This window comes from Gambusia affinis, linkage group LG12 (assembly GCF_019740435.1).
Source record: "Gambusia affinis linkage group LG12, SWU_Gaff_1.0, whole genome shotgun sequence".
NCBI classification, from domain to species: Eukaryota; Metazoa; Chordata; class Actinopteri; order Cyprinodontiformes; family Poeciliidae; genus Gambusia; species Gambusia affinis.
Window position 1 is genome coordinate 17,458,572 of NC_057879.1, and position 25,847 is coordinate 17,484,418.

At 35.5% G+C, this 25,847-nt stretch overlaps 2 protein-coding genes across 2 annotated transcripts in view; one reads left to right on the plus strand and one right to left on the minus strand.

Annotated features, from left to right (window-relative positions):
• pth1r (parathyroid hormone 1 receptor) overlaps nt 1–9,258 on the minus strand; it is a 54,795-nt gene extending 45,537 nt beyond the window's left edge. The window contains exon 1 of the mRNA XM_044134790.1: nt 8,142–9,258. Within this exon, the coding sequence (XP_043990725.1) occupies nt 8,142–8,252 (111 nt within the window). The 5' untranslated portion in view covers nt 8,253–9,258. The remainder of the gene's footprint in view (nt 1–8,141) is intronic.
• A 9,077-nt stretch (nt 9,259–18,335) lies between these two features.
• On the plus strand, nt 18,336–24,774 carry myl13 (myosin, light chain 13). The gene is made up of 5 exons (XM_044134531.1): nt 18,336–18,539; nt 20,357–20,384; nt 20,765–20,914; nt 22,074–22,247; nt 22,333–24,774. Exons 1-5 carry the CDS (start codon nt 18,432–18,434, stop codon nt 22,437–22,439), a joined length of 567 nt encoding a protein of 188 aa, XP_043990466.1. The 5' UTR covers nt 18,336–18,431; the 3' UTR covers nt 22,440–24,774.
• Nucleotides 24,775–25,847: the final 1,073 nt, after the last annotated feature.

Sequence of the window (25,847 nt, forward strand, 5' to 3'; positions counted from 1 at the left end):
TACTGGGACTTATGTAATCATTTACTCTCAGTGGTACTCCCATGTCTTTAGGACCACCAGAACCCCAGTACACCATTTTAATGGCCTAAACCACATATGTCAGAGTCAAGGCCCGCGGGCCACATCCGGCCCGCGAGAAGATTTTCTACGGCCCCTGGGATGATCTTGATTTATTATTAGAACCGGCCCGCAGACCGCAGCAAGCCGGCACCCCGTCTGAAAAAAAAAATCTTCCTTATTTGAACTGTAAGTAGTTCTTTAAATGTTCTGTGAGATGATGTACTTACCCATGTACGCAACGCACGCACCCCACCCACCCCCGTTCGATCCTCACAACGCACGCACCACCCTGCTCGATCCTCACAACGCACGCACCGCACCCCCACCGTTCGATCCTCACAACGCACGCACTAAAAAAATTTCAATGAACATTAGATCAGTCCGGCCCTCGGCTTGTAGCTAAATTTTTTATTTGGCCCTCCGTCCATTTGACTTTGACACCCCTGGCCTAAACCTATAATCTCCTTCTGCTCCTTCTGCAGACGCATGTGATCCTTGCAGAACAGGGAACCTTTTTTTTCTATCCATCATTTCTTGTTGGTGGTGTAGTTTAATACACAGCAGCTCCTTGTTATGGAGCTGGATGCTGCATAGAAACACATCAACACTGATTTTAGAAAATGGGAACATTTCTACTTGACTTAATGATCCATCTATATTAGAATCCATTAATACATAAGTCGCATGTCTGTTAATACACTGACTAAAATTAAAGGCAATAAAATCTTATCATTGTTACATGAGGTACAAATAAAAAAAAAATTGAGCTGAATTTTAACAAATAAAAAAAGGATTAGTCAACCATGACATGAATTTAACTGCATCAAAATAAATTTACCAATAGATAATCCTTTATTGTATTACAAAGTTTTAGCAAAACCAGTGCCAGTACTTGTTTTCCCTTTTACACAGATCTATCATGCTGTGACAATTATTATACTTCTAAAATGGTGGATCACCAACTACCTATAGCTACTTTTGTGCTGCTTAATTAAATTTATATAAGGCTCATTAAACAAAACAAAGTATTCCTTTTTTTTCTCAAAGAACTTCCATAGCCAGCCTCAACACTTGTGAGGATGACAGACAGTTGACTCCAAATTTTGTGAACTGGAGCTGGTAGAACCACTTCCTGATTAGTGTGGCTGAAACCAAAGAGATGATGGTGGACTTCCAAAGTTTATTTGTCAGGGAACCCAAATTGCATACTTTACATGAATTATTTTTGTTCTCAATGGGAAACTGAATAATTACAATTAATTAGAATTGGATAAGTCAGTCAATCTGTAGATGCATGAACTCAAAAACGAAGTCAACCTTGTTGTACCTTACTTATATTTTTGTGTGTATATATATATACAGTTGTGCAGGTGTGTGTGTGTGTGTAAAATATAACATAAAACATGGTGATAAAGACACAACCATGTTTTAGAAAAGTAAATCACACTGCATTGTTAAAATTGGGATTCCTTTTTGATGATACTGGTTCCATGTCATAATTGCCCCTTGTGTAAATACACTCACAATCTTCTTGACACTGACTCAGCACAAACCAGCACACAAGACTTGCCCAATCATGATCTAGTTAAGTGTGGACCACAGAGAAGTGTTTTGCCATTGAGTTTGGGGCATGTTATTATTATCGTGGGCAAACAGAATCTACTGTTTACATTTTTCCGACAGACGTTTGTTTTGGAAAAACTTTAAAAAGCAAACCATTGTCTAGAACCATTTATATACTAAGTATATACTATACTAAGTTTCTTAACTAGTGGAGAAAGATGTGACTTGCATCTTTACTCCCTCTCAACAAAAATTATATATAGACAACATGAATTTATTTTGATTTTGTTGCTGTAGGGTTATCAAAAATGTCCAATGAATGAATTGTAAGAAAACAGCACCTTGCATTTTTTGGTCCGTTTTGACCACTACTGTTGGTTTTCGATTGTGCAATAACAGATTAAAGGCCAAACAAGCCTCATGGCAAGCCCTGTCTGCACTGGCTTGATGGTAATAAGAGGGTCAATAAATTGTTTAGTGTAACAACAAATAAACATTGCATGTTCACAATTGCTGGAGTGCAGTCTGTGGAATAACAGATAATTTTGGCCCAATGTAATGTCATGTTGTGGGCCTGTGGCTCAGTCTTGGTCAGATTATGTTATGTCTGGATGCGTGTGCACATGTGCATATAAAAAGTTAGCTTTCAAAGGGTGAGTAATCCACAAGCCCCTTTTGCTATATACCATGATCAATATTTATATCTTAAATAAGATATTTATTTTTGTCCCTAATTCACAAGTCAAATTTCTATACAGAAATAATAACATAAAATTGTTAAATCAACAATAAATGCATTCAAATTGACAGTCTGAAATTAATTACATACATTGCAAGCCTTTTCTGTGTATAATAAAATGCTGTCAAATTTTACTTTATATTGCCAATTGGTAAAACACATTCTAACCAAGATGTCAACTGCTGTCACTAACTTACTTTCCAAAAACTATATGATAATGGCTGAAATCAGATCGAAAGGGGCTGAACCAGTGATGAAGAAAAGCTTCATGTTAGTCAAGGGTTTGATACAATAGGCTTAGAAACAAAATTACTTATAAGAAATTATCACTGTACTTATTGTATAATAATAATAATATATTGGGTAAAAGAATTAAATTAAACAGCATTGGCTTTGTTTTACATCCACCATGTAAATGTGTTTTCTGTCTTTTATTAAGAAATTATTATATCTTATTTCTTGAAAAGAGTGTTATTTACTAACATTTAAATGACAAAACATTTTACTTTCCTCATTAAACAAAAGATACAGAAAAAATGTTTTGATTAAGGAACAAGTTAGGACACCCTATAACTACTGTAACTACTTTCAGCTTATACTTTTAGTGACACACTTCTTATAAAGATTTACTACTTTGACATCACTCTGAGGAACGTTAGCCTGCTTCTTGATTTTCAGCTGTGAGATTTTGCAACAGTTTCTTACATGCATCGCCTTATTTCAAGTCACCTCACAGCGTCTCAGTGGGATGAAGGTATTGACTTTGACTCAGCACAGGACTTTCCATTTCTTAATTCTCAGCTATGGTATGAGTTTAGGTCATTGTCATGTTGCAAGGTCCAGTCCACCTTCAGTTTTAAGGTTTTAAGGATTATCTTATGTCTTGGTGTAGTGTTTTGGTTTAGGATACCACTAAAACCATTACACTTCTTTTGTACACACTTACCATGAGTGTTAAACTTGTGAAATCTCTTCATTATTTGGAAGACATGTCATTTCCTAATAATATTTACAAGAGCCTGCAGTAGGTCTCATACTTTAGAGCTTTTGGAGACTACTTTGAGCATCTTGTGGCATGCTCTCAGGATGAACTTGCTCAGATGTTCAGACTTCCACTTGTGAATCATTTTCAAAACTTTTTGAGATCTCTCTTACAAGATCAAAGGGTTGCTACAACTTTCTTTCTGAAGGTCTCAGGCAGGTTTTTTAATATTGATATTATTTTTACTATGGCTTTAACTTCGGCGTATCAAACTATATATCAGAGGTTTAAACTTGACAAACCTCCCTCAAAATACCAAAATGATGATGTCCTAATAACCCTTTGAGGTATGTCTGTAATTAATAATAGTCATTTCAATGGGGGCAACTTTAAAATGGCTCATCCTAATTTGTTCCTCGCCAGAAAAGATCACTTTCATTACATTTTTCTGTAAATTTTGTATTTTGTTACTTGACATTTTCAGTTATTAAAGTTGATATCATATATAGATATAATCAGTAAATTAGAATACTGAAAAATAAATTCATTTTAGGAACTTATCACTAAGTAAAAAACATTATAAAGATTAATTACACGCAGATGGATGTTTGAAAGCGTTTATGTTTGTTAATTATTAATTTTTTCTTCTGACAACTAATGAAAACATGACTTTTAAAATGAGAATATTACATCAGGCCACAAAAACTAATTTTAAAAATAAAAGTGCGGGGTTAGCTAAAATTATCTTTAATGCCTGTTGTTATTTTCAAAACATACTTTTAACCTGACAAACACAACTCATTAGGATATATTTCCTAATATGTTATATATGACGGTATTAATATATCCAAGTATGTTAAAAAGACAAAGGCTAATGAAAGGTGTCCTGATTTCTTAATCTGTGTGTACCATTTAATTCATAATTGTAAAACTACATCATTACTTCAAGATTTTAAATAAGTTAACATATAATGGAAAGAAAAATGTCTGAAACATTTTTTTTTCTTCCTGTAGACTAATTGTATTGAAAGCTAACAACCAGGACCAATCAAAAGAAGCAATCTAACAGACTGCAATCTCAGCTGTTTCATCAACATCACTGAGTGAAAAACAGACTTAGGGGAAAACATTAATGAGGATATTTTGTGCCTTACTCAATCAGATACACTCACACATTCCATACAAACACACACAAGTGGGGAAAAATTAGCATAAGTCATATTGGATATCAGTCAAAAGGCATGCAATGAGGAATTTTAATATGAAAGCCCATTTTACAAATATACCCACAGTTCATTTCAAATTAGTGAGAAAATATCTGCTGAGCCTAACTACCAGAGACAAATTGAAAAGAGATTATCCAGGACTGTAATCTGCATTCTAAATTTATATTGGGGAAAATTTGACAGAAATGAATAAAGCTTAAAGAAATGTTATTATGCTGGGCATAGAAGTATTCATTTAGCAGCTTTTACATGACTGCTTTAGAACCAAAAATAGTTATATGTGTACTGTTGTTCTGTTGGATTCATTTTGACAAAGCTGCAAAATACAAATATGATCCCATGAAGTTAAACATAACATGTTGTCCAGTATCTACTCTGCTTTTGGGAAAATAAATATTTTCCTTTAACTAGTTTTATTTTATTTAATAATCATTTGAAGTATTAATATAATAAGTATTGTGGAAGTTTAGCAATATAATTCCAATTTAACTTCTTTGTCATGGTTTCTAAGCCTGTTTTTATGAATAATAAATAAAGAAGATTAATTTTCCCCAGAACATAGCAAAAGCTGACATTCTTTGCTATTATATATTGTCCATCTAGTCCTTACACAAAACTTGCACCAAGCAGATTCAAATCCACTCTGAGTATCTAGACACATGCAAGTCATCACGGAGGAAAACACAGTCATGAGGTAGAAATTAAATCCCCACTAAGGTTTCCTGAAAGCCCTGCTTCCTCCTAATAAATGTAATAATAGAGTGAGGCAGCCTGTCACAGCGAACAAAGGTGCTGTGAGCTAATGCTTCGTCTGTTGGCTGTCACTGCTGCTTGACTGCTCGGATGTAAAACACAATAATAGTTACTACACGACTTGTGTTGGTTAATTCAGATAAATATGCTGTGAAGATGCCAATGTCAAAATGTTTTCCGACGTTTAGATTTCAGCTTTTAATCTCCAGATTTTTCTCGCTTCAATACAGAGCCCCTGGAAGGCATAATCCTGCAATTTGACAAGTGGAAGTTTCAACTCAAAAAGTCTCATTTCAGCTTTCAATAGCCAGACTTTCCACTCTAAGTTTAGATGGCCGCAACTTATTTTTTTAGGGTGGAGGGAAAGACTGAGCAAACACCTAACATAAAAATGGGTAAACATCATTCACAGACAGAGCCTTTTAGCAGCTAAATGTTGAACCAGCTATAAATACAGTTTCATTTAATTGTTTTCTCGTGCCATTTATGCCACTGAGCTCAGAGGTCCACTGTGGCACAGTGATGAACCACATCACTGGGAAAATGCACTGTACCTCAGAGACTGGGCAAACTGCCTGTTGAATGCACAACAGCTTTAGCCAAAACACACAAAACCAACACACTGTGTTGCTCTGCCTATGCAGTGTGTGTGTGCAGGAGACTTTATAGATACAGCTATGACAATATTTAAAAAGGCATTTAAAAGTCACGGTATTCTGCGTTAAATTAAACTACACACATGGGAATTTAGACTGCAGAAATTAAGCACTTTGACAATCCCAATTCAGGCAGGTGAGAGCTTCAAAACGATTTTGTGCCAAAAGGAGCTAGAGACTCCTTCACTTATTACTAGAGGAAGAAAACACAAAAAATGGAACAAGACTGTGATCACTAGGCATAGGCAAGTATTACCTATTAATCTTGAGTAAATATATTACAATTTCACTCCATCATCATCTTTAAAAAGAATTTTCAAGGAAAAAAGAATATAACATTTTATAATTGCTTTAATTAAATCAAAAAGTTATGTTATTCCAACTCCTGTTAAAATAATGCAACATGTTTATTTTACTCATAAAAATAAGAAAACATTACCCATATTTTCTTTTTTTTTTTTCACCAGGGGGTCTTTTTGTGGGCTCTAGTGTCCCTTATATGACAGTAGGCTGACAGGAAAGGGGGAGAGAGGAGGGAAGACATGCGGCAAATGTCGCCGGATCCAGGAATCGAACCCGCGACAAGGCCTCCAAATGTGGGTCGTGCTATCCCCTACACCACCACAGCATGCCCACCCATATTTTCATTCTTTAAGTTGTTTTGAATCTAATGCTTAATCAAAAACAAAGCAGAAACAGCCACTAAACCTAAATGTTGATGTAGTGCTATTAGCACAAAATACCAAAATTTTAGCTGGTTTAATTAGTCAGGCTATCTACTCAGAGAGCTAGCCTGCAGCCAGTTGCTTAAAAGACATGGTGCTTGCAGCTTCCCCACAATGGTTTTAAAGCAGTGTGGGTTAAGAGGCTAACAGGGATGATCTACTCATCATCCCAACTGTTAGTAGGTGGGAAATTAGTCAGCAAGTGAACATTTTGTCCTCAAAGTTGATGAGCAGGAAAAAGTTGGCAAGTGTAAGACGGGCCAGTTTTACTGCATGTCTATTAAAACCTTTTGGGTTGCCATGAGCTTGAAAAATGCTTAAACAAAATAAAAGTTGAGTTGAGTAGTAGTAAGTTATGAGAGAGAAAAAAAACATGCAAATGCATTATATTACACATGAGATTTCAGAATATTCTAAACAAGTACTGTCACAATTTATTAAAAAAAGAAAAATGAAGATTAGCACATACATGGCTTTGCTGGACCTTTGCAAGTGCAATAATTATTTTTTTTCATACTGTAGTTTATTTGAAATAAACAAAGAAAACACATTATTGCATATAGGACTGTGTTTTAATGTGTTTGTTTTTCATACACCAACAGGCAGCTATTTAAAAACAATACATAAGATAATATTATAACAGCAAGTTTTAACCATATGCTTCCATGCTTTCTTTGTTTATGATGTATTTCAGTGTCTGTATTACATCGCGACATACGTAGCTGGCACACCTTTACATTTTGTGTGATGCTTTGCATGGTTGACTATATTTTTCAAAGCACTGTTTTTTACAAATCTAAAGGTGTTCAGGGAAAAATAGTTTTTCACAAGCATATGGCCTAAAAACCTTAACCTTGATCCATACTATTACTCTATTGGAATTTGCATGGGTGAGAGAAATTTGTATAATATATATTCATATAGTTTTAGTCCAGAAGTCCCCAGTCACTAAAACCCACCCCTGGACACTTGTTAAAAAAAAAGTGTGAAATGAATGTCCATTGTTTGGAAGGAATATTTTGTAATTTTATTTATTCAACTATGACATGCAGCACAGACTTAGTAAATTACAGTGAAGTCATTTGAGCAAAAAGTCAATTTCCTTTTCTCTAATTTTGGAGGAAAGAGAGTTTTATTAGACTCCTGTTCATAATGGGGAAATTTATTAGAAATTAAGACCAATGACAACACCAGCAGTGCTTAGGGTTGCCTAATTAACTCTTCCCTAAAATCTAGTTAAATGCTCCTCAATATTCCCAATGCAAAACACATGTGGAGAGAATTGCAATTGCTGATACTTTGCCTTTTCTGTGTTTGACAGCTTGTCAAACAGAGAGGACAAGCAGAGGAAGCACATCTGGACCTCCACCTTTCACATGTGCAACATCACAGCAAAATGACGCTAATTACGCTGTAGACAGTAAATTAATGACTTACCAGGCAAAGGCTGCTGAGGAGTGAGATGAGAAGAAAGTCCAGATTATGGAGTTGCAGAGAAGATCCCATCCCTGACCCTAAGGCAACTCTACCTCCAAGAGTGAGAGTCATTCAAACACACAGCTGATGGAGCTCAGAAAGCATTCATTTAATCTATTTAACTTTCTTCAAAGTGGAGCGTGATGCGTCTTTTCACTCCATCTGGCCCTTCGACGCTCCTGGCTGCTTGTGAAATCATAACTCTAATCGCCCGCTCTGCCCTCGATTTAATTTCCTATAATCTACTATATGGTCCGGTTCAGCCCGCTCGCTTTATTTCTGCGCATCTGTCTTTTTCTTTTTTTTTTCACTTCTGAAATTACATCCACATGTCAGAACTATTTATGTCGCTCTCTCTCTCTGCGGTGGGAAGTTCAAATGATTCTTTGTAGGGAAGAAACCAACGCTGTATTTTTAGGTCTTTTTAAATTTCCCCGCAGACTAACTTAAACACTTCAGTATGGAGCTCTGTGCCTACTGGTTTCTTCCAGTTTCCCCTCCCGAGTCAGACACACATATAAATAAATAAATATTTTTCTTTAAAAAAAAAAAATAATAATAAAAACTCAAATTGTCTCACTCCATCACCAGAGTCTGCTGAATTTCACAACTTCTCTCCGTTTGACTCATGTCACCATCAACGCATTCATTCAGCGCACTGATCACAGACAGGGTTCACTTTTCACATTTAAAAGTAAATATTAACAATATTATGACAAGAGCGGAGAGTGAAATTCACAACTACTAATGTAAATGTGTTTAATCTGCGTGTTTAGACTTCATAGATAGAGTTTCGCTTTCCTTCATTTCCTCCCCACCAAAACGCTGCCGATCATGTGTCATTGGCTGAAAAACGTGTAGCGCACTAAATAAAAGCGTGGTAATTTAACAGAAAACTGAATGTATGAAACTCTCAAACGAGACTCTGTTTACCTAAGACGAGACAGAAACGCAAGCTTAGACTCAACGATCTTTACTTACTATCGAGAGAAAAAAGAAATCACCTTAACGGACTGTTAATTCGCAAAAACGCCTGAGTGATTGATATGTTTTTTTGCGCAGTCAAAGCAAAAAAATGAAAAATAAAGTTGAAGTTTCTCGTGTTGGGAAGCGTCTCCAGTCCAGATGTGGCAAAGCGGCAGGTCGTGCTCAGTAGTGAAAATGTGGATGGAAAAGGGGAAGAAGGGTGGGGGCTGGAAGGAGGCAGGTAGGGTGGAGCGTGAAAGCCGCTCATTGGTGCGCTCGCTCTTACGTTGGAATAAACCACGACTCCCCAAATGACATATTTTCTCACTCCTAAAACAAACTCCACATTCAACAGATTGCAGGGCCGTTGCCAAACCGCTTTTTCCCCCTGCAGTCTCTCAAAAGTTGCATCCAGTTGGATTGGGTTACAGTAACATAATGCAGCGGATGAAGCACCATGTGATGGTGAATTCTAATGGGTTTAAGGACTGTTACAACATTTTACATTTATGAAGTAAGTACAAAATAATTTACTAATAAGTCACTTTCTTATCACTTGCTACAATACAATGTAATTGTAAAGTTCAGTTGGCCAAACTTAGCCGTAATTCAACCTGTTTCATAAGTTAAAGACAATTCTAAAACGTGTAGTAGGGATATGTTTTCATCTTCTTTTATTCTTATACCCTTTAATACAATCTAGTACAGCCTACTTAATTTATAATACACCAAATTATTACATGCCAGTAGTATTTAATCTCTTAGCAAATATAGGAAGGGTATAAATGTTCCACAGAAAAGCAACAGAGAACTTTTGTGAACTGTTTGATCCATTGTCCGAAGACAGAGAGAGAACATGATTATAAGATCTGTACTCCACCACGTGGAACCAAAAGTGGCGTAAACTGATGGGTTCATGAACTGTTTGATTCTAGGCTAAAAGTTACAGTTTGAAAAAAATTTGTGTGCATTTAAGAAGAATTATATAGAGGTGCTCTGTTCAGAAGAGAACTTTGCAAAATGCTGTGTGCTTGAAAAGTGCTGAAGTCACCATTCCCACATTGAACAATGGCAGTGGCAGCATCATCCTGGGGGCATTTTTTTCTATAATGAAGACCAGTAAGAGCTCATGGAAAGACAAATGGAGGTAAAAATGAATAATCAAAAAATTACATCAAAAATAAATCAAAAGCTGTGAAAGATATAGCTGAGGCAGATGACGACCTGACATAGATCCAGAGCCACAACAGAATAATTTTATTTTCAGAAAATAACTGAATAACAAAAGTAAAAAAATAAGTAAAATAATATTGGCATATTTTCCAATTTCTTGTATGCATATTATTTATTTATTATTCTTTAGCTCTACACTGCTGTCTTTTACAGTACATTGAAACATTTAAAGGGTAGATATAGATCTTGCCATTACATAAACTTTCATTATCACAACTAACCATAATTGTCATCAAAACTTTAGCCATAGTTTAAATCAAAATATCCCCCCATAGTACGCTGTTACATTAAGAACATGACTAAGCAATTTGGCTCTTACCTGTTCACAATGACACAATGATTTGTGATTCGAATGACACTGACATGTTCATTGACACACATATTTATTCTGGATAGATGGACTGAGGATTTTGTGAAAGAGACTGGCTTTCATAGGTATGCAGTGTGTTTTACTGTTTTTATGAATTGCTTTGTGAGAAATGCACATTATATTTTACAAATGTCAAGGAGGATTTGAGAAATGCTTAAAAGTGACTGAGAAAAACAGTACTATTCTGGAGGGGCTTAGCCAGTCCAGAAATCTCAGTCCAACAGAAAAATTGTGAGGATGACTTGTTTTTTTTCCTGAAGTGCCCAAACTACTTTTTGTTTTGTTGACTCTTTAATCCAATTGCCACGCGACCTCTAAAATGTGTTTTAGTGTTTGTAGCTGAACCCCAATTGTGTCATTAAATGTTTTGGTCAGAGAAGGTGTTAGGAGTGCTTAATGTGGCTCATGACAAGTTGTTGAATTCACTTTCTTATAAAAAGCAGGACAAACTGTGCTGGTACAAAAAACTGCTGGTGAGAGATGGCAAAGATATTTGCAGCTTTTGCTTATTCAGCAGAATAAGATTTCAATGTATGACCCAAAATATCTTTAGGTCCAACATCTTTGCATGTGTTTAGTCCGTTCAATGTTGTTATATCATTGTGGACAGTTTCATCACTTTTTTCTCATTCAGGGGTGCGAATTGATTCTCAGGTAATTTATTTGGAGAGCTTTATTTATAAGGTACTTGACATGTTGTGGAAATAGTCCAAAGATGTGATTGACTGTTCCATGCAGAAGATGATGATCCAAAATTGATCTGTTCAAAAGTTGAAATAGCACTCAAATAACTGACAGAGAGAAACTGTGTTCGTGACATCACCTATTTATTTATTTATTTATTTATTTATTTATTTATTTATTTATTTATTTATTTATTTATTTATTTATTTATTTATTTATTTATTTATTTTTATTTTATTTTTTTATTGGTGCCTGCTTTCTTTTCTTGCTTTCTTTTGAAAGGTTTTCATAAAAGGCTGAATGTGCTTTTAAGCTAATTACTGCAGCTCCATGCAGCTCATATGTTTTTTACAGACTCAAAGCGCTTCTGATCTTTGACATCTATCTGGCATGATTAATATCCATCCCCCCAAACTGTCTTCATTGCAAGCAACCATGCACTGGACTGACAGCAGTCTATATATCTCTATCTGTCTCATCCCTTATACTCTATTATTTATCAACTTTCTCATGTCATTCATCATTGTTCTGTTTCAGCTGGTTGGCAGTTTATATATGTGACAGGCAACAAACCACATCAGAGCTTATTACAGACACGTTTAAACATATGTACTAATGAACAAGGGAATTATTACCTGACCCATTTGTGTCAGGTAAGGATCATTTTCTTAGAAATTATCTGAAAAGTTGTCATCATAATCTAAATTTCATGCAGATTTTATATTTCACCTGAATAATAAGATTCAGCTGTCAGTGTGTTTAGGATCAATTTCCTGAATGTGCATAATTGGCAATGTTCCAGGAGGTTCGACCCAGGTTCATGTCAAGACAGCAAGAACATAATGGAGATTTTTTTTCTCTGCTTCATCTGCTGCCATTTCTGCTTTGTTGAAATGACTTTCACTGTCCTGTATTTTGGCAGCATCGACTCATCACTGTTGATCTCTTTGTATGTACTAACATCTGCTTCTACTAGTTCCTTCCTATGACAAAGTTATTTTTTTGTGCTAGCCAGCTAAATTTTATATAGTAGTTAGGTAGTTAGGTAGGTAGGTAGGCAGGCAGGTAGGATGGATGGATGGATGGATGGAAGGACGGACGGACAGATAGACAGATAGGTTTTTAAAGGGATGTGTGTGATTCATACTTTGTTCATTTAAAAATTGATTTATTTTGAACACATTTGTATTTTATTTATCTGGGCAAGTTTATATTTCTCATAAACCAAACACCAAAAGTAATTACAGTGTTATTAGAAACTCATCTCATAGCCTATCCTAACTTGTACCCTCTGCCAAAATGAGGTAATTTCATTTAAGATGATTTTTCTTTGCTTCCTCCTTTTTCTTTTCCATTTACCCTCTTTATGATTTATTATCTGGAAATGTCATGAACCTTATGATCAATGTGTGTCCTTTGTCTCAGAGCAAGTTCCAAATAAAACCTCCTGGGGAGCTATTTTCATCTGGATTCAGGTCAACTCACATATTCTTCTTAAAAACCTTGTGTTGTTCAGACAGATCACCCACTCAGATACTTCAGAAATAGCATAAAGGAACATAGAGCATCAAAAGACTTCAACTATGGCTTTCTAGTACACATATGCTATTCAAATATTAATGCCAATTCTATTATTTAATTAAATAATTAGATTATCTCAAAAACACATTTTTAGAATTTTTTTAATTTCAATTTCCCTCAAGTAGCAAGTGAATATTTTCTCCATTCTGTTCTCATAATTAACAAGGATGGTCTTTTTTGATGGCCCAAGTCGTCTGCTGAGTAATAACTTGGAGACAATTTGGTCATTTTTGTTGCATGTGCCTGAATATTGACAAATATTTTCTACAGTGCATGGACAAACATTTTCTAAGAAGCTCAGCAAACAAGAGCTGATGTGGAAAAGAACTTTATCCAGCATTTATGGTCAGGGTCCCCAAACAAGCCCCAAAGCCTTCCATAGAGTGGCTGATCTATCCAACATTACTGCAGTAGAGCAAAGGCAAAGGCTCTGACAGTTGAACTGACCAGCCATACATAATGTTGAGATATAAGAAACATTTGCATGATCTTACCACAATGAAGATTTGAGTAAAGAGCTCATATTGTAATGTTTTTCAAAATCAATGTGCATAATGGTTAAATATACAGCCTACTGGTATTTTGATGAGTTGTTTTTCTGAATGAGTTTATGTTTCAGTTGGCCAGTGTGGGGATTGAACCCATGACATGAGGTCAGAAAAAAGCCCAGAACATTTAACACTTTGCAAGCCTCAGTTGGCTCTGTTAATGTCTGTGTTTCATTCAAAGAAAGAACCTGGACAAAACTGGCATCCATTGGAGAGTTCCAAAGTGATAACCACAGATGATCAAAAATTAAGGTCCAATGTTTTTCAAGGGAAAATATTATATGGCATGGAAAGACCAGAAGGAATACTTTTGCAAGCTATTTACTCCACTACATCTCGTGTATTCAAAAAACAAACATTACATGGTGGTGGTTGTAGTACTTCCGAACCTCAACAACTTGCCATAATTAAATAGAAACCATAAGCTCAAACTTGTTTGGGTTATGCAGGCAGACACTGATCTGAAAAACACCAGCAAGTTGACCAATAAATGACAAAATTCAAAGTAAAGGTTTTAAAGAAATGTTTTTAAGTCTTGACTTAAATCAAATTGAGATTATGTGTCCTGGTCTTAAAAAGGAAAGGCAATGGACAAACCTAAAGGTTTGCTTAATTATTATCTGTTTAGCATTTAACAAACTCAACTGTGTGGTTATGATAAAACACTGTTAGTGTTTTACGAGCTACAGAGCTAGAGAGTAAATGTGAGCAATATGCAAAGTTATTTAATTCATACACCAGGTGCTCTGCACTGAAATATGACAGAGCTGAGAGTACAACAGAAAGCTGTGCTCACATAAAGCTCCAAGTAGTTTATGTTTTTGATTCAGAAAACCTTCCTAGATAGTGCCTATCCATTATGAGATACTGCTCAACAGAGAAAAACAGTGATAAACAGTTCATCGGTTTTTCCAAGTTTTCATAAAGTTTATAAGTTCCATGTTACTTTTGCACAGTGTTAGCCTTAGTACTGAACAACATTTGAAATAAGCTAGGATCTGTCACTGTGAGGTGTTTTATTAGCACTTCTGTCTTGCAGTGAAGACTGTCACTGCAGATAGGTATCCTGCTGCTCTGCTGAGTAACAGAATGCTTCCTCAAAGAATCAGATACAAATTGAATATTTCCTGTCTTAATTTAACTTATGATACCACAGGAAATTAGAACAAGTGTTGTAGGCCACAGACAAAATAAAATTAGGTTGCTATTACAGAATTGTACAGTCTGGAAGATGTTATAAAAAAGTTGTGATTCAAAAGAGATTCCAATCCTATTAATTTATCTAAAGCTGAATAAGTATTCACATTTGGGGAAAAAAAAACAAAAAAAACATGTAAATTAGATTTCTTAGACAGAATGACAGTTCTCAGGCTTCATAGTTCATTTGCGACCAAGGGAGGGCAGCATGATTCAGCTGTAGTTTTGGCTGCTAGACAGCACAGATGCTTACAAGGTTCAGCAAGTGTAGCTAGTGTGAATGCTAGACATGACCAGACCTCTTTACTTCCTGCCTGTAACGCTGGAGATAAATACCAGTCACAAACCTGTACAAGAGGAAGTCAGTAAAATAGTTAAGCAAACAAATATAAATACAATATTTTGAACATATGTTCTTTCAAGTATCTTCTACTGATGTATAAAGAAAAGTGTATCCCTTCATTCATCTTTTGGTCATAATAGGAGCAAATGTAAGCATAGCAACAATTGTTGCCGCTAGCATAATACATAGACAGCACTATGCTGTGTGTCCATAGCTTTGCTGTTTATTCTATATGCCTTGCTGCTCCCACACAGCTTAAAACTATCAGATATTTTAGATCTTCTAGGCCTGAAGGAACCTCAAAATGATGTCATCTACATCACTGTCATTCCCACAGTTGAAACCCTCCATCCTCAAATCCTCCCCAAAAGTGTGTGTATGCACTGAATGACAAATACAAGATGATGCCATGCCTGAAACCAGTTTGGGACCAGGCTACAGTGTAAATCTTGGTCTGGTGGAACAGGTAGTATTTCCTCTCAGATTCAGATTTGTTCATGTTAACATTTTCACCTGAATTTGCCTCATTCATGAAATTACTAAATTTCCTAAGGCTTATATTATCTGCCTTCCCACATCCCCACCTCCAACCCCCAAATTTGTTTAAGCATATCAATTCTACAAAATTAATTCCTGCCAAGAAACACTGCGTCAAAGTCTGTGTTAAACTTAAGCCCCTTCAAACTGGCATGGGTTCTGCCTAAGCTTTGCAAACTGCATCCTACAATAAGTCTAAGTTGGATAGGTGACAGTTTAATTACATGCTCTCTCCCTACAGTACACTTACTGACTTGTGCAGCTGACAACGCGCTAAATACATCAAACAGGAATACATCAGGTGCCTCAACTATTGCACAAATATTACAACTGATACGGGTACTCTGTTGTGAAGGATTTCTATGGAATTGTGTCATTCTGGATCCACACAATCTTTTTAGAAATATGAAATTTTGAATCAATATTCATAACCTGCGTTAAAACTTTCCTACTGAATTTTCTGCCTGAAATTTTTCTTCCACAACTGCTCCCTTGGCACATTCAGACATTTACAGATACAGTTCTTCAAAAGTCATGTATATTCACACTGAGATTTTCTCTCTATTACATTTTGGAAGAGACTTTAGAAGAACCCCTATGCTATTTTGAGGTTGTCATTTAACAGCAATGTTTTTATCCACTCTTCTTTCATCTGCACTCAAGGTCATCTAATGTGTCGGAGTAACAATTGGCTTTGTTCACAGGTTGGAGGCCCTCCAAGCTACATACCAGCTAGACAACAGACCAACTCTAAAATAGCAAACTGCACAGGTCTTAGATGTTTTAGGATCTTGATGTTATGCAGCCGGTCGTGTTGTAAATTCCCGTTGCTGGCTGTCAGTGATGGACCTCTACAGTTAAAGGGAGTTAACAGTGACCTATGCAAGCTTAACCCCTTTTATGCTCAGATTTTCATAAAAGGTTTCAATCTTTCATGAAAAGAAAAGATCTGAGTGTCAGTTACACAAGCTAGTTTAATCATCTAATTGTTTCAAAAAATGAGAAACCACCATTGCTTTAAGGAGAAACAGAAAAGTTCTTAGTGAGAAGCAACTGTGCACACAGAAATGTCTTCAATGTAATAAAAAGGCGAAAGTAGGTCAGATGACCATGTGTTGCAACCAAATTAACCACAACACCACTTCTAAACACATAATATGTACAACCTAGAAGAAGAAGGGCTACTGCTGCACACTGTGCAAATATATTTATATATTTAATAAACCTTTCTCATTCTGATTCCGTCTGTGAATTCACCTGCTGAAAGGTTCGATCCATAAGCATATTATCTTGAGCTTTTATCTTACCTGTCACTAGGAAAATAAATTGAGATTGCCAGAGATTAATTCCTAAGGATGATATGTTTAAGACAAAGGTACATAAATCACTATATATACATTTTTGCTTGCTGAAGTGTTTTACTAAGTTTCAGATTTTTTTGCTTGGTAAAATCAGCATCTAATTTAATGCTGATCAAACTATAAGAGTTGCTGTTATCAAAATGAAAATGAAAGTGGAAATACTTCAGGAATCATAACTAACGCTAAGATTTATAAAAATACTTTTCTATGTCTCTGTCTGATATCAGCTTTAATGAAGAGCCTCTGTGACTATAGCAGCTTCTGGTTTTGTCACAAGGCCTCAGTTCAAATTGCTTGTGGACATTTGCAGATGCAGCACAAGATCACAAAAATTATTTCATTTGAACCTTTCCAATGCATTGTTGCCTGGTTAGGGTTGCAGGTCTGCTGAAAGGTGAACCTCTGTCCAAGTCACAGGATTAATGCCGCTCATTGCAAGTTTTTCTTCCAAGACTGTCCTGCATTCAGATCTTGTCCATCTGAACAGTTTCAAGTGTTGCTGGTAACCATCATAAAAAAAAATCTTAACCTGAAGTTGTCAAGTCTGGAAGTCATAAGAGCTATGAAGACAACATGGAGAAGAAGCTTGACCATTATGACTCAACACTCCATTAAATTAGCATTTTAATTAAATGTTTGCTTGAATTACTTTTACTTGTATTATCTTTAATCCATTACAGTGTGAACCACAAAAACATCAGGCACTTCATCTTTATTTGAGTGGTAATGACAATTTCACAAAAATAACATTACAAACTTCTATTATGTTGACACTGAGCTTTAGTGTGACTTATTTAACTACAGGCCAGATCAGACAGAAACAACATTCTCTGACCCCTATTTTGAGGTGGATTTAAATCTGAGCCCTGTAAATCCTTTTGATCAAGTGAGATAAACGACTATTATCATAAAGACTTGTGAAGACTTGAAAGTTTTAATGGTAATCAAGAATAATTGCCATTCATCATGCTTCATTCTGGGTGAAGGAACTTTAAAAAAAACCCTTCCGCTTGTGTTCAGCAATTACCGTTTTCTTCATCCCCCCCTCGCTAATAACTGCCACACTTCATCAAACAAGGTCAGCGGTTGAAGATTGGTGAATATGCATGAGGTCTCGCTTCTGCTGATTAAAATAGCCTGTTTAATAGAAGGTTGTTGTCCTGGGATTTTAGCTAATGTAGTTTTCCATTCACACACATACACACCCACATACAGAGACAGATACACTCAGAGAACAACAAACGTTTGTCTTAAATAGAAGCACAAAGCCATATCCTTTTATAGTCCTCTCCCTGTTGTTCGCTGCCTGGTTGGGCACAGAGGGGGTGGTGGAGGTGACACCTGTGGCCAGAACATAAAGGGAGGCCCTAATCACCCACCTCTGCCTGCAGTGTCCAGCATTTTGTTGCACAGTCCTGACTACTTCTAGAAATGGCCCCCAAGAAGAAGGAAGAGCCAAAGCCTGCTGCACCAGTGGCCCCTAAGCCCCAAGAACCGGAGCGCCCAAAGACTCCTGAATTTGACCCAGCAACAGTAACGGTAAAACATTTTTAATTAGAAATGCAAAAAATGATTTGTTGGTTTAGCAAAGAATTACATTGTTCTATTTAGACATAATAATGTTTTCGGTTGACTTAATATTTTTTTGACGAACATCAGAGACCCCAAGTGATCTAAACTTGGCACTGCAAGCCCAACATTTTACTGCAGCTAATTATCCTTAGCTCTCTCATTCCCCATCTTTGTAGAATATCTCGTAAATTACAAGCACACAAAACCAAATGGGATATTTTATTGAAGGAAGCTGTAAGCCTGTCTCAGTATTAGGTACAGATGCTACCTAACTGGTGCTTTAAATATCATGGAAAATATACTTTATGCTGACTTGGCCCCTTTCTGAGAGGATGAATGTTGTTTTAGGTCGAGCAAGCCGCCATGTTACAATAGAGTGTGGTTAAAGCCACAAAATATGACTTTTTTTCTTATTTCTGCAAATAGCAGACCACCCACACTATTTGTTACAGGGAAACCAGGGTGGAAAACTGGTAAGAAAGAAAAATCTAGATAATTATAACCATCTTGATTTATCTTAAAACATGCTTAGATAAGGTTTGGATGGGGTTTTTTTCTCTTAGCTTCTCTGAGACTTTGTGGTTTGAGGTTTTGTAGAAATCCAGACATTAAACATAGACTTGATGAATCAAACTGACGGTCAATTATTAAACATTCTCTTAACAAGAGAGAAAACATTCTCTCTTAACAAGAGAATGTTTAATAAAATTAAACATTATTAATCATTATAATAATGTTTAATAATGAGAATAAGAGAATAAACATTCTCTTATTCTCTTAATAAGAGAATGTTTAATTCATTTATTAAACATTGTCTCAATAAATGAATATCTCATTGAAATTGTAGGTCATTCTCAAGCTGATAAAAACAAAAAAGAATAGTTTCAATATTTTTTTCTAACGCTTGCTATTTCTTTTTTTACTCGGGCATTTTAAATATATTGCTTTCTCTTTATTAAAATAAAGTGCATCTAAAAATAAACTTCAACAAAGTCCACAGTGGCGCATAGAGTTCAAGTAGTAACAATGGGCTGATCCAAGGTCACTTATAAACTATGAACTGCTGAAACAATGGATGCCGCCTGTCTCACAGGAGGTTGACATTTAAGTTTGCCTCGTTCTGCATTTTGAACTACAGTTTTTATTTTTATTGTTTGTCTTTATTGATTTTTAGATTTTGAGGAACAACAATTTAGTTTAGACACTGAAAGGTTTATAAAGCATATTAAAAATGTAGAACCCTTGTTTTATAAAGTCTGATATTCAAATGTTATTTTTATTTGTTTTGATTGTTTTAAATCAGGAATGTATTTTTTATTCAAATGAATATGCTGTCATGATCTTATAATTGAAATATTTGAAATATAGAGTGAAATAAAAAAAATCATCATAATGTCACAATTAATTATAAAATAAAATGTGTTTTATTATTTTAACAAAAATCAAGTGTGGAATATTAAGCAGAAATAAGTGTTCTTTTTATGTCATTTTATCTCTTTTACATTTTAATCAATTGAAAATACTCACCAAATGCACCTAAAATAAGCTGGGATGAATCCAGCAGTATAGTGCAGAGTTAATATATTAAAGATGGAGGAATTAGTTCCAAGGTCACTTAAAACCCTTTGGATTATAATCAAGAAAGGTGACCTCAACTGCTTTTCAAAATAGAGACTGCTTAATTATCCCCAAGTTTATGTATTTTTATTTTCAATTAACTTTTTATTTGCTGCTCTGAATGATTAGTGTCTTCTAATTGCTCTCTTTGGTTTGTCTTTTCCCAGCTGGAATTTACACCAGAACAACTTGAGGGTGAGGCTTTAGAGAGCTGCTGCTTTATCCTTTGTGTTGCATGGGCTTGGGGTTATTTATAGAGAGAATAAATGGTTGCACTCACAGAGTAGTTCTCAATGTGTGAGAAACATTTTGCAACAGCTGGTGTTTCACCAGATCAAACATATGTTATGTTTTTAAAGATTTATTTTCTATTCAAGTCAGTGTCCTCTGAAACATGTAAAGTGCATGCCAGTCAAAGCAGAGCAGAAGCCTTCAGGGAAGCTGCAGCGCTTCCTTTTATCTGAGGAATGCCATTATAGATAATTACTTCAGAAAGATCTGCACATGCTCTCAGATGACACAGAAATGAGAAAAAAAAATTCAGAAGGAATGTTAGTTATTCTTTTTGTTCACAGACTTCAAAGATGCTTTCCAGCTGTTTGACCGAACACCAAACAATGAGATGAAAATAACTTACGCCCAGTGTGGGGACTTGATCAGGGCTTTGGGCCAGAATCCCACCAATGCAGAGATCATGTATGTCCTTGGGAAGCCCAAAGCTGAAGGTTGGTTGTATGACAATTTTAGTCTTTTTTTTTTTTTTTTTCATCACATTGAGGGCAGCCATCTGTTTTTTTTTTTCTTACATCTATAAGGTACTTTCTTAATATTTAATGTTGAGAAATCATCCAGTCTCAATGATGATTAAAGTGAAAAAGTCCGTGACTTATCAAAGTAATGAAATTGATCTGAAGCATTAATTACACCCTCCCACTGAGAAAAATAATTACAATTTTGTTGATAAAAATGTAAATACAGAATAAACAAGAAAACAGTAGTTATTTATTAATCAATGTCTTTTCTGTCAAATTTGTAGAGTTTGATGTTAACTAATTAAAAAAAAACACTGAGGAGAACAGTTCACAGTACTGTATATCATGCTTGTTGACTCAAAGTTACAGTTCATCAGGAGCTCTTTCCTATGAGAATTAAACTGACCTAAGCCCTTACAATTATCAAATATCTGTAAGTGCCAGAATATTGGCCATAGATCATCATCAAATATTGTCTATTCTGGGTGAAATTACGTTTTTTACTTCCTGAGAACCCCTCTTTTACCCACCTTAGTGTTTTGCCTGGCTACACAATGAGTCTTTTCTGCTCCAGCAGTCATTCTGTCCACCTGGAGGTCATTCCTAAAAGGGGATGTGAGGTCTTCCTCTCCTGGTACTGAATTTTAAGGCATCCAGGATCTTTAACTTTGGATTCAGAACTCAGTGACCTGTTAAAGAAACCAGCTGATGATGAGCATGTCAAATGTGCAGAAAAATAAAGCAACATAAAATGCAAAAGAAACATTTCTTGCAACAACAACTCTTGGGTGCAACTGGTCCTCTAACGTGAACAGAAAAATCTCTGTACATGAAAGATTCAAATTAAAGGTCAGATCACTATACCACATCGCCCAAAACCTTCTGTCTCAGTGGTTCCCAAGAGTGGGGCGCGCCCCGTTGGGGGGCGCCATGCCATTACAGGGGAAGAGGTATAGATGAATGAAAAAAACAAAAAACAAAAATAAATAAATACACAAAAGTGTTTCACTGTAAAGATGGTTTGTAGTGTGTTTTGTTGCAATCTGAAGTGTGAAATAAACTTCAGTAGAGTTTGAAAACAAACAGAAGAAAATCTTTGGGAACCACTGATCTTTCTTTATACTTTCCACAGATATGCAGACCAAGATGCTTGACTTTGACCAGTTCCTTCCAATTTACCAACACATCTGCAAAGCCAAGAACCGTGGAACGTTTGAAGACTTTGTTGAGGGTTTGAGAGTGTTTGACAAGGAAGGAAATGGTACAGTGATGGGCGCAGAGCTCAGACATGTGCTGGCAACCCTTGGTGAGTGGAATTGCCTCAGTTAGCAGATTTCATAAGACACTGGTAATAATAATTCACACAGAGCTGACAGTGTCACTATTTTCAGGTGAGAAGATGAGGGAGGATGAAGTGGAGCAGCTGATGCAAAACCAAGAAGACGCTAATGGCTGTATAAATTATGAAGCTTTCGTAAAGTACATCATGGCATCATAAAATGGCCATTTGAGCCTTAATGTGATTTTGGTGCTACATCTGAAGACACACAAAAAGCCAATTGGAGTAAGAGAAAAAGTCATTTTTTCCACTGCTAAGCAAGGATTTTGTCACCTTCTAAAAAGAAGGAATCTACACGTCTGTCAAATCCACCTTGAACAATTTTCATTTGCATGTGTCATGAAAGACAAATTCATAAATGCTTCATCTCATTTTTATATTAAAAGATTACCCAAAAAACTGCTTATATGTTAGTACTTCTGAAGTGTCACAGGGAAATCAATTATCCTAAAATTAGTTAATTAATGAATGCCTGTAGCCAAAGTAAAAAGTAAAAAAAAAAATGTTCTTAGCAAATCTGGTATTACATAAAAAAAAAATAAAAATAGCATTATCATCATAATCATCCAAAGGGCAACATTTTATTAATTATCCAAAGGATAGGTAGTGAACTCCCCTTTCTAGCCTGCAGAGGGTGGTGTTGATCAACATTTCTATATTAGGCGGGATGATTACTTTGATATATTTTTAAAACTATTTTTTAAAAACAAACCTGATCGAAGATCAAAATGAGGTTCTATGATTAGAACAGTCTTTTTAATTTCACTTATGACAGTTTTAAAGTTGTTGTTTTTTCCTGAATGCTTTGCATTAACAACTTCTCACATAATAGTTTCATCTTTTTCTTAAACTCCTTCAAAACTCTAGTTTTGTTTGGTTTCACATTTCTTTAATTTGCAGAAATGATCAGCAATTCATATTTGAAATAAATCTAAAGTTGCTGAATTTTTAATAAATCAATTTGACAAGAAAAACTAGATCAATTAATCATAATGGGCATCTACTAGCTTTCTTCCAATTTTTTTCTTCTTGAGCAGTGGTTGTATAAAATGTGGAACAGTGAATGGGCGCAGATGAAGTCTTGCTTTTCCAATTAGTCTGTGTTTTATTCATAAGGGTTTAACTGCAGTGCATCCATTTTTTGTCTATAAGATTATAAATAGGATTTTTGGGGAAGTCTCAGTCTGCACACACTCTTATTAATTTCCTATTTCTTTAACTTTCATTAAATGTACATGTTTCAGCTGATTTCTAAGCTGTGACTTATGAGACATTTCCTACCTAGTTCACATTAAATCACTGCATACACTCAGGCTCATTTTACACAGAGGTTGACAATCCTCAATGTGTTTGATTCCTGACTTGAATTCTCTGCCCACTTTTTTGTCAAGACAATATTAAGTAAAGCAGACTGATTCCTTAACATTGTTTAAAGCAAAAAAGATACATAAACTAGGTGGAGTTACTATTTTTTACCACCTATAACGGCAATGTGTTAGGTTTTTTACATGCCACCTACTTTGATCTGCTGTTTCTCACCCTATTTTACACTTTTCTCTGTATATCAGCTGTCTTCTCTGTGAAACAAGATCAAATTTCCAAAACAAGAATGTAGAGAAAAACACAGAACAGGAAAAAAAATATGTATATAATCTTAACCAGCAGGTGAGAGGACAAAGTAAAAGCCAAGACAGAACACTGAGGGTCAAAACAGGAACTGATGAGTCGGAGGGAAGTTCAGAGAAGATGGACATGCATGGTGATGAGTACATAGATGATCCACAGCTGTGTGGAGTCAGTCTGCCAAGAATCCAGAGCTCCACCTACAGAGAGAGGAAGTGGTGACCAGAGGATACTGTCATAAATAAATATGGGAAGCGGAAAAAGAAACAAGACAGGAAAGACCACCTACAGCTAGAGGAGGAAAGTACAAATTTCTTCAGCTTTGATACTAAAAACTAGCAGCTAGTTTCAATTATTTTATTATTTAAAGACAGTTTTGGATTCTTTTGGGAGTAAGCTTAGAAAAAAATACATTGTGAATATAAAAGTCTGAAAAAGATACATAAAGTTGTTGTTTTTACCACCAAAATCCACCTTTCAGCCAGTCCCTGGCTGAAAGGTGAGATTTCATGTAACATACCAAAAGAAAACTAGCTTGAATAATTTTAAAAAATATACACATTTTTATGTGTAAAATTTATACACATAACTGTGAAAAAACCTTAAATCGACACTTTCATGAACCACCTTTTGATTTCGTTTTAGCATTCAGCTTTTTTGTGTTCTGTTAGTAAACCAAATCACCTCAACTGGTAGTTTTAGTTCACTTAGTCTTCAGAGTACAGATTGTTAGGACGTTTCTTCTCTACAGTAATCTTTTTGTGACTGCATAGATTCTCTCTTAGATTTAGTTCTGAACTTTGGCTAGGCTGTTGCTAAACCTTAATTTTCTCCCTGTGATGGCATTCTGTTGTTGAAAAATAAAACCTTCTTAACAATGTCCCTCAAGTTTTTGGTTCAAAACTGAAGTGTGTTTATAATTCATTATGATTTCTTAATGAATCATGAAAAAAATCCTAACTTTTAAACTTGAGTTGTGGTGACATAAACTCAAGTCCTTAAGGGCTGCAATTCCATCAACTTTTACATAGACGTGTCTCTGTTTCAACACATCTAACTTGAATAATTGGTCCATTAGCCAAACTCTAGAGCTTGGCTGCTAAAGGGACAATTTAGCCAGTTCATTCAGGTATTTGGAACCAAGGATGTGTACAAAAGTTTCAGGAATTCCAAGTGAGAATAAGTTAGCCCATAGCTAATTCTTGTCACCATCAAATTGCACTGTGGGTTTGCTCTTCTTTCGGTGATGATCAGTGTTGCTTTTGCATCCGACCTAACTATTGCACTTATTATCCAAAAGTGTGGTTGCTTCAGCCCATAAACATATTCAACTACAAACTTCTGAGAAACTGTAGCTAGATCTGGAGGTTTTTTTGCAAGAAAAGATTTCCGTCTTTGTTCCATCCATCCATTGCATTTGTGGCTTTAGAATGTTACTCTAAACATTTTAATCCACAGACTTTATTTATTTATTTATTTATTTATTTATTTATTTATTTATTTATTTATTTATTTATTTATTTATTTATTTATTTATTATCATTTTTTATGGTTTTGTGGTAGACATACTATGTAGATATCTCATAAAGCTCAAAAATGAATCCATGGCAGGCAATAAAAGGCATGAAATTTGAATACTGCTGTTTTCAGCAGGAATATCTGACCTTAGTGTTGTTAGATTCTTCCATGGAAACAGATTCATTCTCCCCAATCTAAATCCCGTGTAATAGATTCTGAAGGAAAACCAATTTTCATTTAGGCTTTCGCTCTTGTTCATTATTTCAGAATCTGCAGTGGTCAAACTGTAGCCTGTGACTTACAACCTGCCACCATTTCTTCAAACTCAGTACGGTATATGCATTCATCTGTCAGATCAGTTTTCAGGAGAAATCTCGGTGATCGATATTTACATTTATCTGTCACCCAGTAAATAAACAAACACAT

Excerpts from the sequence above, each read along its gene's own strand:
- myl13 (XM_044134531.1), top strand. The coding sequence starts at position 18,432 with ATGGCCCCCAAGAAGAAGGAAGAGCCAAAGCCTGCTGCACCAGTGGCC. Across the intron at positions 20,915-22,073 it reads TGGGAAGCCCAAAGCTGAAG|ATATGCAGACCAAGATGCTT; the intron begins GTTGGTTGTATG and ends TACTTTCCACAG. Across the intron at positions 22,248-22,332 it reads ACATGTGCTGGCAACCCTTG|GTGAGAAGATGAGGGAGGAT; the intron begins GTGAGTGGAATT and ends CACTATTTTCAG.